The sequence below is a fragment of the Rhinolophus sinicus genome, linkage group LG11, assembly GCF_036562045.2.
Source record: "Rhinolophus sinicus isolate RSC01 linkage group LG11, ASM3656204v1, whole genome shotgun sequence".
In the NCBI taxonomy this organism is placed as follows: domain Eukaryota; kingdom Metazoa; phylum Chordata; class Mammalia; order Chiroptera; family Rhinolophidae; genus Rhinolophus; species Rhinolophus sinicus.
The window spans coordinates 76349458-76363766 of NC_133760.1; the positions used below are offsets into that span (position 1 = coordinate 76349458).

At 41.9% G+C, this 14309-nt stretch overlaps 1 protein-coding gene across 3 annotated transcripts in view; it reads right to left on the reverse strand.

Moving 5' to 3' along the window:
- Positions 1–325: 325 nt before the first annotated feature.
- The window catches only part of CAV1 (caveolin 1), a 36933-nt gene continuing 22949 nt past the window's right edge, over positions 326–14309 (reverse strand). For all 3 annotated transcript variants that reach the window (XM_019743219.2, XM_019743220.2, XM_019743221.2), the window contains exon 3: positions 326–2564. In XM_019743219.2, the coding sequence (XP_019598778.1) occupies positions 2223–2564 (342 nt within the window). In that variant the 3' untranslated portion in view covers positions 326–2222. The remainder of the gene's footprint in view (positions 2565–14309) is intronic.

Here is a 14309-nt window from a genome sequence, read left to right on the forward strand (position 1 = left end):
TATTAATATCCATCACACAAAGATCTTAGGGGCTCAAATGACATGACATGTAATAAAGCATTGGGTAGACTCCAATCTTTCTTATTAATTATAACTTTTATCTGAAGTAACTCATGAATGGTGATGGCCTTAGAAGAAAGATCACACCTAAATTACTTTGTAGTAGTTGAAAAGTGGAAGACCACCCCCCACAAACACCCTCCAAATATGTACACACTGTATATGCACACTGCACACACACACACACACACACACACACACACACACACACACACAGGCACTGACACACACACATCTATTTGGGGAAAAATAATTAAGCTGACCGTTGAACTGTTAAACATTTTTATTGTGTAGATTTGTAACCTTTATAGGACATGCAGGATATAAAAGTGTAAAATACATCAGTAAGCATATAAAATTGCAGCAATCTTTTGGACCAGCATTTGATTTGCACAAGATACTAAGCATCTATGTAGAACAGACATGTCTTGGGATGCACAGTTTACAGGTTGAATCATAAAGCAATTTCCCAAGTGATTTTCCTCATATAAAGATAAAACTATCTTTACACTTTAAAGTATGCAGTATAGTATATTTTCAATTATGTACACAGTTTAAAAGTAAAACTATGTTCATGCCAGTGTCTGTTTTAAATGCAAAAAATCAAAGTAGGTAACACATTGGTAACTAAAGTGTCAGGGAAACTGGAAAAGGCAAAAAAAAAAAAAAGGAAAAATCTAGCAGAGTTCCAACAGGTGTATGAAACTAAAGTAAAGGCATAACTAAAGGTTGAAAATAAATTCCCAAGGGCAGAGTCTTAATATGAGCAGGAGGAATGAAAAGCTTTTGGATGTACCATGCAGCTTTCTGTATGACTCAGGTTTACAGGTAACATTCCTCAGTTTAAGTTCAGAAGAATCCAAATTTATTCCAGCAAAACGACCTCAATCTTTTATTATTTTCTCCTTCCCCATTTTCTGTCTGAGCAATGCAGTGCTTGGATTAGGTCCAAAGCTCCTGGTGGGGGAAGGGCCATGTGTCACAGCATAACAGACTATTGCAAGTGCTTTACTTTAAAAGGGTCACGTTTGCAACAACTCTGACAGTCTCACACAATGGCCTCCATTTTATGAGCCCTTCCCGGGAGGCCCACTGATCAGCTGAAAATGAAACACAATGTCCAGCCACTAAACCACCCCAGTGATGGATTAGTTTGGAGTCAGGAAAGCGTGATTATTCTTGAAAATAAAGGAAGCTGAATAGCCATGCTGACCTCACTCAGCTGATGAAAGGCAGTGAGAGTTGGCTTCCACTCCTGCCAGCTCAGAAAAGGCTCAGCCCCATTTGTTCACCTTAATTCATTTCATGGGACTGATGGACTCTACCCGATATGGATAAAGATGATGCCTGGTCAGGAGCAGACATGAACTTCATCTGACTCTGTGTCTTAGAGTCAGAAACAAGTGTGGGGAACTAGGAAACGGATTGTCTAGTTTTGGTCTCGAAGGAAGTTGCTGACCTAATGAAAGTTGACCATTTGGACCCTGTTTGAAGAGGAAAATGTGAAGAACAGGAAGGCACTTAGGTCCCATTATCTATATAACAAATATTCAGGCACAGAAAGTATCACAGGTTAAAATTTCAAGAAGGGTAAGAGGCATTAGTTGCATTGTGTGAATGTAGAGTATGTTTTCTAATTTGATAACCATCATTAGATCTCACTGGATCGTTAAACTGGATGGCAGCAATCCACTAACACTTCAGACGGCGAGGGAAGATGTGCTCAAAAGCAGCCCACATACCTGTACAATCAATGGCCATAACCTGGGAGTCTTCCCTTACCATAAAAATGATCATTTTAGAATAGGCAGTTGAGGTTGTTGGTTCTTATTTTTCCTTCTCAGTTCTTCAGATGTCTCTCAAATTATCTTTCAACAATAGATTCATATCTCAGGCAATAAAACAATGATCCACAATCAAATAAAAATGTAAGGAAAACATTTTAGATGGGTTTAAAAAATTCAGACCACCCAAAAAAAAATAGGTGAAATAACTCAGAAGAGACAAATAATAGTTATGAAAACTGAGAGAGTGATTTCTTTGTTCTGAACCAAGAAAATTCATATATTGTTGCTGTACTAGCAACATAAAACTTGAAATTGGCACCAAGAAAATTAAAAGGAAAAAAAAAATCAGGTGTACGTCTATCCTTGAAATGTCATTTATATTTCTTTCTGCGTGTTGATGCGGATATTGCTGAATACTTTGCCAAAAGCCTCAAAGAGCGGGTCACAGAAGGTGTGGATGTAGATGGAATAGACACGGCTGATGCACTGAATCTCAATCAGGAAGCTCTTAATGTAGGGCACGACCACCCAGATGTGCAGGAAGGACACGATGGCAAAGTAAATGCCCCAGATGAGTGCCATTGGGATGCCAAAGACGGCGGACAGCAGGCGGTAAAACCAGTACTTTGTCACAGTGAAGGTGGTGAAGCTGGCCTTCCAGATGCCGTCAAAACTGTGTGTCCCTTCTGGCTCTGCAATCACATCTTCAAAATCAATCTGAAAGGAAGAAGTGACAGAACATGAGCTTGAAATAGAAGGAAAGAGAAGAAACAGCCACTGCTGAGTATCCATGCGTATGTATTAGCTTCTGTGGGCAGGTTCTGTGTGAGAACCTTGGAGGCACCTGGCAGCAGCAGCCTCACTTGGAATGTGCTGGAAAAGCAGACATTTGGGCCCCACCCAGGCCTTATTGCATCTCTGGGGGTGGAATCCAGGAAAGCTTTTAGCATATTCTCCAGGCGTTTCTTGGGCCTTATTGCATCTCTGGGGGTGGAATCCAGGAAAGCTTTTAACATGTTCTCCAGGTGTTTCTTTACCATGTGCAAAGTTGAGAACCACTGTTGTTGGGGAAGCCAAAAGGATATGATAAAGTTCCTGCCTTCAAGTCCAACCAGGCAACATGGATAAGCACACAAGGCACTCAGTAGAATGTAAAGGACACAACCTAAGTTAATTGCACACCACGACAACTACACACACAAAATGTTAAAGGGCTGTTAGTTTACTGATTACAACTCTGCAAACATTCCACTGGTGCAATTTCTTCAAGAAATTAGATCAATTTGAGCTGTGAGGACTCAAGAAGTCTTCATGTCATGGTGGGTCTCGAGCAGGGCTTGGAAAATGAAGTATGATTTGGAGAGGAAGGAAGAAGGGACCTTGGAAACGGTGTGAGCAGGGCCCCAGGAACAGGAAGGATGATACAGGGAGTGGGTTGTCATTTCACAAAAGAAGATAGAGAGGTTCAGAGGGGTGAAGGTGACTTGCTAAAGTCAAACACGCAGCAAAAGTGGGGCCAGAACGCAAACTCAGCCCCTTTCCCAGCAGCACTCTTTCCCATCGTACATGTTCACCTAAACAATTAATTCTCAGGAGCTCTTAACACTTTGGAAGGATTTACATAGACAAAACTGAAGCATAGGATAAAAAAAAAAAAAAAAAAAAAAAGACTCCCAGGAGAGTGGGACAGAGCCAGCTCAAGTGCTTGGTGTTGACAGATATATGAAGGGACCTAATGTAGTCTGAAGTCCAAACAAGTTGATGACTGCTCGCAGCAATACAGCCAAGCGCAGGATTAGGGAACGAAAACTTGGGTGACTCCGGGGAGGCTCTCAGTGCCAAGGAGCCACCTTGGATTCAACACAATAAAACTTCATTTGGAAAAGCGCATGGTGCTTACCAATAGTTAAAGTTAACTTTCTAGAACATTCTGTTGTTTGATCTATTGTCCAGTATCCTAATGTAATATGAAAAACTGGTGTGTCCACAATTATGTAAATGAAGTTAAATAGATTTATTGTCATTCTAATGCTTTCTTCGCTCATTTAGATCTAGACTGACATAAACAGTAATGTGTATTTTAAAAGGTTGTATGAAATATGCGGCAAGTCAGATCAATCATTCACTGATGTGTCTGTGCAATTTGCTTAATTGCCTATTGTGGGATTTTGTGCTAACACTGCATTTTCCCAAAGCTATTAAAAATACAGGCCTGCAATTTTCCTTCCCTCAACTGCAAGACACTTAATGAATTTTATTTTTTAAAGATGACCTTATTTTGTAAGAGGATTTGGTGAAGTCAAAATTAATACACTAGAGAAGGCTTTCTTAATTTGGGTCAAAGGATGAGCAATGACGGTCCATGAATGTCATGAAATGGGTACATATGTTTTGAGTGCACAACGGGAGAGGTTCCATTATTTCCATTTAAAAATAAAGAGTCTATTATCAAAGCAGCTTGGGAAGCACTTTACTGCTCTCTTTACAGAACAGATTTCAAGCACATCTGCCTTGAGATTCTTTTGCAAGGGAAGAGGTGGTTACCAACATTTGTTGATTGGCTATTATGATCACACACTGTTCTCATTTAACTCACAGAAACTCGGTAATATATTACTCTCATTTCATAGAAAAAAGATGTGAGGTACCAAATGTTAATAAATTGAGGTAAATAAGAAGTAGATTTAAGTTTCGAATCTGGTCTGAAAGATACTGACTTTCTCTTCAATACCACATCACTTTAAAAACATTTTTAAAAATTTTCTCTAAGGCAATTATAATATTTCACAATGAAAAGGGACATTAACAAAGAAGAGTTTGCTGAATTTAACCCTTCTGGTAACTGTAAGAACTCCCACAGCATAGTGTTAGATGAGGTCATATACATCATACGCGTGTGGGTAAGATTTATTAATTTTATTTTTCTAAGCATAAATAGGAATGCTTTTTTCAATGAACATTATTGGAAATCCTTAAGCTTTAATTGCTTAGAAAATTTCAGGGTGGCTGATTTTTCAGTGTTTTCCAAAAACTGCCAGTCAGTATGATTTATCTTCAAATATGCAAGTGAATTTAGAGCAGGTCTCCAGGGGTTGGACAGCAGCATGACAAAAATAACATGTCGTATAAATATACTCAGTTAGTTAGTCATTGCTTTAGTCTTGAAAATCTAATCTGGCTTCAAAGAATAAATACTAAAAGTACAGCCAATTAGATGTAGCTGAGAAACAAAAAGCAAGGTAGGTGAAGAAAACACAGTGGAGCCAGAAATAAAACTTAGTTTCTTTCTACCTCCATTTCTGCAGCAGGAATAGTAATAGGTTTTTGTGAGGAGTACATGAGATAATTTATGTAAAGTGCCTAGCATGGGGATAAAGCATTGCAGTATAGTAAATGCTCAGTAGATAGTAGCCTTAAAAAATCCCTTGCTCTGGATGACTAAGATATTTAATAGATAATTATAGTAATAGAAACTACCAGCTGCATAGTACATAGTAGCTGTGAATTCAACCTCACCAGTGGCTCAGAAGAACTAACTTCCATTTGCAATCATCTTTACCACAACCCTCGGAGATGAATGGTGTGGGTACTGTGGGAAGTTGAAAAACCACTCAAGGTCACAACAATGCTAAGTGGCAAAACTGGAACTTGTCCTACTTCAAATCTGGTCTCTTTTTGCTTATGTATTGCTGGGGCGACAAGCCCTTAGAATAATCTTACTTGCTAAATTTTCACCTAGTAGATGTGCTTCCTAAAACATTCACATTTTGATTGCTAAAGGAATTACTCTTGTTAACGTTTCCATTTTAAGTTAGGACTTCTAGTAACTAGATGTTTTCCATTTTGGAGACTGGTTGTATTTTCATGGCCCTGCACAGTACGTTCTTACAATCCTGGGCACCCAGCCAAGGACTCTCACTCTAATTGGCAGATAAGGAAACTGAGGCACAGAACAATTAAAATGACATTCTCAAGGTCCCAAGGGAATCCGTGGGAAAGCGAAAATTAGAACTCTAGTTTCCTGATGCCCAGGTCTAGGTCAAGCCCTGTGTCCACATTATTTCCCCAGGAACATACGTCTCTCTCCCCACGTCCCTTCTCTGCCTACCCCATTCATGTCTCTAGGTCTCCCATAAGTCTCTCACTGACGTCTAAGAAATTGACTTGAAAGCCATCTCTGTGTGAGGTTAGGAGAAATGTCCTTTTCACAACATGACTACGGACATTTCTGTACATCTACACAGGGTGAAGAAAAATGGAGGGGACTTTTAAATAAAATATCCTCATTGTACCTTTTGACGTGTATTCATAATACATTGAACTCAACAAAGGTCTGCTAGTAATCAATCATTCCACTTAAAGGCAGTTCAAATTTCCACACCAATCAAAACACAGTTGCTTCAGCAGATTCATAGATATTTAAAGCCGAAGGGATCCTTAAAAAAATGAAGCCCCATTTAAAACAGAGAAATTGATGGTCACAGCTGTCAGGTGACTGGACCTAGGGTGCCTTCCCATTTAATGGGAGACACAGGATTGGATTTCAGGCTTCGGAACTGTCCTGGGTTCTTCCGCTACCAGCACACTCTCAGTCGGGCAGGCTGCTACATGCCATAGGCAAAGCAAAAGTCAGCCAGGCTTGTATCTGAACGTGAACATCATCTTGCTCTCCAGAAATCCTGCAGGTCTGTTGCTGCATGAATGATGGTGTCTCTCTCTGACTATCCCCAATATGCTCATCGTCCCCATGCATGTTCCATTTGATCCACCCTTCATCAAAACTATCACTCTGGACTTCCATTTCCTCCGGGACTCATTCCTTTTACCCCTGATAGGAGGGCAGGTCTTGCCTGGAGCAGAACTTTACCTGCTCACTTAGATTTGCAGAACAGGCATTAGAGACTTGATTTTAAAACAACAAACAAACAAAAAAGAGGTGCAGGTGCCATTCAGTTTGTTAGAATAAGATGCCTCAAATGAACTACTGCTCCAAGAAACAGTTTTCTGTCCTGTAATCTATGGAACAAGTTATCCTTCTGGCAAGAATAATTATGCAGACATCCAGACCAGAGGCATAAATGTGCTGCAGGGATATTTCTCTGTCATATTAGATGCTTTATAAGGAGTCAACAGTTTATATTACTAGGTTTTTATAAATGACATTAAATACCTTTGTGCAACATTGACTTACGATGCTACAATTTCAAAAACATAAGTTAACATAAATCTTGCAGCAGACGTCAGGAAAAGCAATCTGTCTTGTTGTGTTTTGATAATACTGGACTAATACAGTAAATCTCAGAAGCTTTCATCTTGTTAAATGTATCTGATGGCAATATTTTAAAACATTTTATATGTACACAGGATTAAAAAAAACATGGGGTCATTTTTTGTCTCAAAATCTGGACATTTTATTTCTGAATAAGGAATTGTTGAGAAGGAAACTTTAAGTACACTTAGGATTTCATAAGCATTGATGCTTGCATATTCTGTTCCTATTGGAAAATATCTTTTTAGGCTCTTGGTAGAAATTGTGATAGTATTGGATATGTAGAACACATAAATATCAACACACGAGGTGTTTACAGAAGACTTGCGTGTTGCCTGCCCAATATCCACAGTCAACTTCTCTGCCAACAGAATCTTCATTATCCAGGTAATAGCAATAATCCTGTGATCTCAGAGATAAGTCATGGTTCGTTTAGATTGCCATGGTGATGTTAGTCTCCTTGGTGAGTGATTGGTTTATGGTAGACATGTGACTCAGTTGTGGCCAATGAGACCTAAGTGAAAATCTGCTGGGTGGGGCTTCAAGAAAAGTATTACCTTCCTTAAGGGACAGAGGCCTATGAAGTTGCTCTTTGCCCCTTTCATGCTGCTTAGAACATGATATGTAGAGAAGTTATCTTGTGACAATGAAGTGATATGCAGGATAAACCCCATTTGTGAGAGCAGATACAGATGCTGTAAAAACGTCAGTAGCTGTCCATCGCTAGACTTTTCGTTATGTGATATATTCACCCTTATTTTTAAGCCACAGAGATTCAGATTTTTAGTTACCTGAAGCAGAAGCATTCCTATGTGATACAGTAAGTAGTACATCTCCTTTTTTAGAAACCTGAGTTCAATGTCTAACCTCAACGGAGCTTTCCAACACTACTAGACTTAATTCCAGAATACGCTGCCTAACCTATATCAGAAAATATTTGCTTTGCATGAACATTTAACTTTAGCAAAAAATAAATAGGATTTTAAATTGACTATGAAAGAAACACGTGTGTTCCGTGAGTGGCAGCATGTAAGGTGGCTTCCTGTGATGCCCTGCCCCCATTCCTGGTGTTCATGTCTTGTGCAGTGCCCTCCCCTGGACTGTGTGCTGGACTTAGTGATTTGCTTTTGTTTTTAAACAACAGATCAGGCATTTAATTAGGTTCTTCATAATAAATTTAGAATTCCAGCTTGTGAGGATAAACCTCACTTGTGAGAGCAAACCCAGAGCCGAGGCAGCTCCTGCAGCTGAGGAACAGCTGGCAGAATTTGTGAGGCCGCGGCTTTCTGGTCAATTTTGCGCTGCTCTGTAATCTCGGATTTCTCTTTCTCTGCGTGGAAGACCTCCCCCTCCTGGTGTCTGGGCTTATGCAGCTTCTTCTGAAGTAAGTATCGGTGGGATGTTTGGGGATTTTCACACCACTGGTATCAATGTTGGTGGAGGTGGTGATGACAAATTTCTGGTGTGTTCTCCACAGAGGAACTCGATTGAGGGACAGAGGTGCAGTCACAGCTGCTTCAGGAAAACCACCGTCTTGCCTCTGTGGCATCCAGTGAGGGTGATGAGAATGGTCTCCGGGAGTGATGCTGGCCCCAAGTTGTCTCACCTGCTGACTGAAAGGTTTCTTGCCGTGGCTCAGCAGCTTTCCAGGCACATCTTCAGTTGGACAGTATCTAGGCCTTTTGTGAAGTTTAACCGCTCAGGTGCCACCATTGTGTCACCACTGACTAGTTTTGTGACAGTAGCAAGAATCTTCTCCTTCTTTTGCTTTTCAATCCTGGCTTCAGCTGCTGAATACTTCCTCTTATACCTGGCCTTTCGGGAACACATAGCCAATGGGAAATATCTGCCAATTCCTCTGACAGGACAGGGTTCGGCTGCAGTGGGGCTGCCCCTTCTGAGGCATTTTGGCCTGGAGGTTACCCTTCTTAACCTGCCACCAGTGTCAGCCTTCTTAGCTTCAGTTTTCTTCTCCTTAGTGTCCAGCTTCTGAGAGTTTTCGCCCTCCATCTTGCAAGATGGGAAAGCAGTGATTTGCTTTTAAATAATAAAACATGGCAAAACGGATAGGGTGTCACTTCCAAAATCAAGTTATAAAAATCTATGTATCCATTTTACTTCTTTTCTTGCTCTTTTGCTTGCTTTCTTGCTGGCAGCCAGCTGCCATATTGTGAATTGTCTTTGGAGAAACTGAGGGAGGATTCTGGCCAACAACCATTGAGAAAGTGAGGTCCTCAGTCCAACCCTCCGGAAGGGACAGAATCTTGTCATTGGCCATGTGAGTGACCTTGTGAGCATGTCCTCTCTCACTTGACCCTTGAGATATCTCCATCTCTGATGGCTGGGTTGCAGCCTGTGAGGGGGCCTGGGCCAGAACCACTCAGCTAAGTCACACTTGGATTCCTGACACACTGTAAGATGATAAATGTTTATTGTTTTAAGCCTCTCAATTTTGGAGTAATTTGTTATGCAGTTAAGGAAAACTAGTATGATTACAAAACAACTGCTTTTATTTTGATTATCATTTCTTATTCTCTATCTTATTGCTCTTTTCTACTGGTTAATTCAACGTTCATGCTTATAGAAAAATGTATACAATGAATGCATATAAATACTCAAGAATTTGGTCCTGGGGCAAAGTCTAGAAATATATGTGAGAAGGAAATATAGCATATTCAACTTTCTACGACTCGGGTCAAACAGAATATTAGGAAAGTTTTAGGCTATTGACAATGTAGTCAGCTCACACACCTAAAGTGGCTTGGTTTTATGCTGAGATGAACACCAAACACTAAGACCCACCTCCATCTGGAAAACCTATCACTGGGTTTGGATTCGTGAGTATAATACACTAGCACAGGGCCCGCAGTTCCTGGGGGTTCTCAGCAGGACCAGTGCGGCAAAGGGATCAGCTGTGGGGGTGGGCGTGGGGTGCTGTTAAAGGGAAGATGCTCAGGCCCCAGTTCAGACTCAGACCAGACTCTCTGGGTCGGTGCCCTGGGAATCTGTGTTTTTAACAAATTTTTTCCTTTTTCTCTCTTGCAAAGGACTAGAGGATGCCATGCCCCTTTGGATTTATTGACAGCTCCTGTTTGTCTGTGGGGCTCACTCCCGCCATGCCCCGCCATGCCTCCAAGCCCTGGTTCACTTCCTGCTTCTTTCTGGGAGCTCCTCAGGGCTGGATGGCATCTGGAAGTTGGTGGATAATGAATGGAAATTCTCTTAGAAAAGCTTTTCCTAACTTGAGCTTATAAATATGTATTAGTGAACAAGGATAAATGACTATTACTTATTATGGAAAACATAGAAACTGGCAATAGAAATTCCAATTTATATTATGATTCTAAACCCAGTGAAACAAATGCATGTTTTAAAAATATCCAAATACCCACATCTAAAATCCTAATGTATGTAGTAAACCCAGTCATACAGAAAGAGGGTTTAGATGAATTTCAAACTCCCTTCACTGCTCTCACACATATTTCCAACATATTGAGCGGCCTTTGAAATCAATGGAGTAAATGTTGTGTGTGAGCGTGTGGGTGTAGAGAGGGTTGGGAACTAGCACAATAAATGTTCCCAGAACACAGGAACTTTGCTCTAATGCCCGTGTGTTTACTGGGCCAAACTGGCACTGCTGTGGGGACAGGCTGCAGCGTTCTTCCAGCCCTGACTGGGCTGTTAATGCCTGGAGGACATGGATTCCCAGAGGCTCCCCACGGGCCCAGGAGCCCTGCTGGGAACACTGACTGTTCTTGGGCTGCCTGAGGTGGCAGGTATTAGGGAGTTCACTTTGCACAAGAGCGCAGGATTGCCTCATGGGGAGGAGGGCAGGGGCTGCATTACTGCCCAGGGTTTCAGTCTGCAGAGAGTAAAAGTGGGTGTTCACCTAGCTCTGTGAAGAGAGGGGGCTTAGGGTGTGGGGGAGGCATGTGGAAGGTTCTGCACTCCCTGGCCTGGGCCTCTTCCCAAGACCTTGAGCCTGTCCCTTCCCGCTGACAACCCTCTTGTTGCTTTCCAGACTTTACAGAGACCTCAGCATAATGCTATTTTACATTTAGAGTGCCTTGTTTCACTCATCTGCTTCTCTTCAAAACTTGCGAAGTTCTAGATTATCTTTATAATAAGAATAGAAAATAGTTTTTTCATTTTCCCACTAAGGAAAGATCACTTAAATAATAAATGACTGGACCAACCAGAGCTGAGGGTGGGTCTGTGCTTGTTGCCCGCATCTTGGTATCCTCCACAGTATCTAGTAGTACTATGCACGCATTAATTAGCAAATAAATATTTCTTCTATATATATAATATCTTAAAGAAGCTGTGAGTGTCCACTGAAAAGATGTAGGCATATATATAACATGTCACTAATCATCATATTATCTATGAATTCTTTGCCTGGTATCACAAGCATGTTTTAATTAATTATTTTTAGTATCCCATTTTATTCAAAATGATGTTCTTACTCACCATAGCTCCATAATACCACAACCATTCTGACCAAAATGAACTGGAGAGTTGGTTATCATTTAGGTGACTTGGGCACAATGGAAAGCCCATAGAAGAGAGGGACATTTCAAATCAGAACTCTTCACCTTTAAGGAAAACGATTTAGAAAATACTGATCAAAGCATGTGTTTGCTTGGTTGGATTTTGCCCCCATGATCTGAACAAGTACAGCCCTGTAGAGCTGGCCCCAAAGCATGGGGCACACACTGGAATAGAATGAAGAGAGACCCCCAAGAGGAAGCAGGGGTGCAGCCTGGCCCAGCCCTGAGGGATCGGCAGAGCACCCCGATGGGAAAGGGAAGGGATAGGAGAGCACATTTGTTCTTTAGATCCTCTAGTGTCCACTTTTCTCATGTGTGTGGTCCCCAGTGTGGGAAAGGAGGCCTAAAGTAATCTGTACTTTGGAATGACTTGGGGTAATGGTTTTCTTTCCTGGTAGGGGTGAGGGGGGCATGTACAGAGCCAGACAGAGCATCGTCGCCAACTGTCCTTTATGTGTTGTTAATGGATGTCGGGCATCAGTGTGGCAGATAGCTTCGAGGCAGACTTTTTAAAGAGGCCTGGGAATAGTAGTAAATCCTATTATGCACAGCATACCTCAGTGGGTCCGTATCGCATCCTGTACATGAGGACCTGCAAGGCACGTGTTACCTCCTCCATTTAACAGACTAGGAGACTGAGCCTCAGGGAGCTGTGATCAGTGACTGGATCAAACCAGGGCTTCGGTATCTTGGTTCCTCATTCAGTTCTCCTGCCATCACACCACGCTCTTTAACCTCACACCAGAGTCCATTCTGTTGATGCAACCCTGCTCATTCAGAGTCATGTAGCGATTCCTGAACCGTGCTCTGCCTGCTTTCCCTTGCTGCACCCATGCTTCCCATCCCAACTGGTAGAAAACGCCTCCCCTGACTCAGCAAATAACCATTTCCACCAGGAAAGGGTGTGTGATCCCAGAGGATGCAGCTGGCCTCCTGCAGTCAAGTCTCCACGCTCAGTGTTATTCTCACTCCCCAGCCACCAAGCTCCTCTCGGGCCGGGACCCCATGGTCATCTGACTGACCAGGGTTCCCAATGCCTTCTGATCTCTCCCAGGCTTTTCCTGGTTTACCATAATGTTGTGCCTTTTCCTTATTCCATTCCTTTAGTAGTTCTCAAACGTTAATATACTCAATAATTTTCTGGGGATGTTTGTTAAAATAAAGATTCTGTATCATGTTCTGAAGGTCCAGATATCTGGACCTCCTCCTCACTTTTGCTTCCAGTGGCCTGGGAAGGGCTCTTTGAGAAACAGAAGCTGCCTTAGGCTTCATTCTCTGTGAGGTGAGAGGACCTGATGGGAATGATAGCAGGTCAGTCAGTGTGTTGCTCCCGACTTTTGAAAAGCAATGTGGTGGCCTGGTTGAGAGTATAGGGGCTGGGTTTGAATCCCAACTCTGCTGTGTTATCTCACATATGCTACTAAACTTCTCTGTGCCTAGTTTCCAATCTGTAAAATGTGGGTCTCATAGTACCCACATCAGGATTGTTCTGCGTATTAAATAACACATAAAATGTTTAGGGCATTGCCTGGTGGAATGCTACATCAGGAGCTTCTGGCCCAGACATCCCGACCAGAAGTGGGAAAATGTCAGAGATTTCAGTAAGCATTGAGAGGACAGAGGAAATGTTTTTGAAAAGGAGAACCTCTTGGTCTTCCCGAAATTGTTTCATTCAGGTGGCAGCTTATTTTGCATTCTGCCATTAAGTGCACAAGGATTAGCTCATTCCTAGCAAGCACGTCAGCCTTCCAGAGTTTACTATAAACAGGAGGCACACAGCCACCAAATGTCCTGGGGGACAAGACGCTGCATCTGACTGAGCACCTGGTTATGTTGGAAGGTGGCAACACCAACTAGATGGGACTCTCTTAGCTTTAAATTCATTCCTTTTTGCTTGCTTTCTTTCCTTTCATTTGAAGGTAACCACCAGGTTTGTCTTGGTTTCTTTTGTTCTTCTTAGAAAGGAGTATGAATTATCCTAGTGTTTATATTACACTTTGAAAATTTAAGCTAAATTTTCCAATTTTGATAATAAAGATATGCATTCCTAGTTCACATCTTATCGTGCATTGAACTGAGTCCCCCTCAAAAAGATATGTTGAAGACTTAATCCCCAGTACATAATCCCCAGTACGTTAGAATGTGACCTTATTTGGAGACAGGGTCTTGCAGATGTAATTAGGATGAGGTCACACTGAAGTAGGGTGGCCCCTCATCCAACATGGCTGGCGTCCTTACAGGAGGATGGCAATGTGAAGACACAAAGGAAGAAGGCCACGCGATTGGAGTTATATAGCTACAAGCCAGCTATACCAAAGACTGCCAGCAAACCCCCAGGAACTAGGAAGAGATGAAGAAGGATTCCCTTACAGTTTTCAGAGGGAGTGTTGCTCTCCTGACACATTGAATTTGGACGTCTAGCCTCCAGAAATGTGAGACTATACATTTCTGTTGTTTGAAGCCACCCACTTTGCGATCTTTTTTAAGGCAATCCTGGGGAATGTATATACGTATACGTCCCTTTGAAATCACTGGAAACGATCCTCAATGATGAGATGCTATCAGGCTCCAGAGTGTTTTCATACCTCCTTGAGGAGGCGGGCCCGCCCTTTCTTATGGGAATCCTAGGCAGGAGCAGAAAAC